The 1344-nt window shown below is 38.5% G+C and overlaps 1 protein-coding gene across 2 annotated transcripts in view; it reads right to left on the minus strand.

The window, feature by feature from the left end:
* LOC116693444 (cyclin-dependent kinase 10) overlaps nucleotides 1-1344 on the minus strand; it is a 23464-nt gene that overhangs the window by 16084 nt on the left and 6036 nt on the right. For both annotated transcript variants that reach the window (XR_004332917.1, XM_032522435.1), the window contains exons 7-8: nucleotides 1022-1103; nucleotides 208-275 (exon numbers count right to left, since the gene is read on the minus strand). Coding sequence is in view for 1 of the 2 variants with exons in the window: in XM_032522435.1 (XP_032378326.1) it covers nucleotides 208-275; nucleotides 1022-1103 (150 nt within the window). In the remaining variant the exon portion in view is untranslated. The remainder of the gene's footprint in view (nucleotides 1-207; nucleotides 276-1021; nucleotides 1104-1344) is intronic.

A 1344-nucleotide genomic window follows, 5' to 3' on the forward strand; every position in this document is an offset into this window, starting at 1 on the left:
ATATATATATATATATATATATAAAAAAACTCTTAGTTGACAAGCTGCCATTATAAAAAGACAATAAGTTCCTGTATTGACACTGTAAGTAACTAGACAGAGGGTGCTTTCATTTTTTTGTTCTGTTTCACTTCCTGTCTCTCGTATACTGAGTACAGAAACAACTGGAGAGTTACTTGTTGGGTTTCCAGTAAATGTCGGACTGACCTGTGTATGATGAAGTTGTGGTGGAGATACTCCAAGCCTCTGAGCAACTGAAGGATGATACACTTCACCTAATAAAGGAAAGCAGGAGACAAATTATTATAATGCAGACAACAAAACCTGATCCATGTCTTGTCAAGAGGATGTTTATTATAATTAGTTTTAAGGAGCCCTCATGAATGAGTGCATTTTCATATTTCTCTGTAATTCACTACAGATTCATTTCGTTCAGATATGTCCACTGACTGACATTTGTAATCATACAACAGCTGCCACACTAACCCCAACATGTAAACAGTTATCAAAGTTTTGTTATGGTTTTATTCACCGAGGTGTGTACAGCACTGGTTTACCAACTTTAGGGTTTAAGTCTACAAAAAGCCGCTATTGGAGTACCACAGGTGGCAGACGAGGCTAGTCCCTATCAGCCCATTTAACTTAAAAATCTTAACTTTTAAAGTCCTTTTTAAGGTGATTTAAAGTTAGATTGTGAAGCTAAACAGCACATTGGGATTGGGAAATTCAAACAAAACTAAACAATTTAGCATTAAAAGAAATCTGTATTTTTTCCTTTCAACGTTTATTAAACTTGTGATCCTTCAGATGTATCATGGACTGCTTGAGGGTGGTCCCAAACCCAAGTTTGGCATGAGTGAGCCAAAACGTTCGTAGAAGTCTTTTTATTGGCCTACAGTGCAACATTATCTGTAATTGGACAACAATAAAAATCTGTTTTACACAGCTATGTGGTTCCCATGAAAAAATGGTATCATATGAGTGATAGTAGCCTGTTAGTAGAGTATGCACACTGCCCTACCTGAGCCTCAGAGAACGGTGTCTGCATGTTTTCCAGCAGACTGGCCAGATCCTGTTCGCAGTAACTCATCACCAGAAACAGACTGAACAAGAAACACACAATTACAGAAAAAGAGATGATCAGTAGTTAAGGTAACAGACAGCAGTAGAATATCTTGTGACAGTTTCTGAATAATATTGCCCCAAGAGAGATGTGCACCAAGAACTGTTGCTGTAGGGTATTCTGCTATTGTTTGTGAATCCACAGATGTGCAGGTACCCTAACAGCATTAGTAGGCATTCACACCCAAAAAAGTGATCCGGCGATTTGCCACGAGGGGGGGG

The sequence above is a fragment of the Etheostoma spectabile genome, chromosome 8, assembly GCF_008692095.1.
Source record: "Etheostoma spectabile isolate EspeVRDwgs_2016 chromosome 8, UIUC_Espe_1.0, whole genome shotgun sequence".
Taxonomy (NCBI): Eukaryota; Metazoa; Chordata; class Actinopteri; order Perciformes; family Percidae; genus Etheostoma; species Etheostoma spectabile.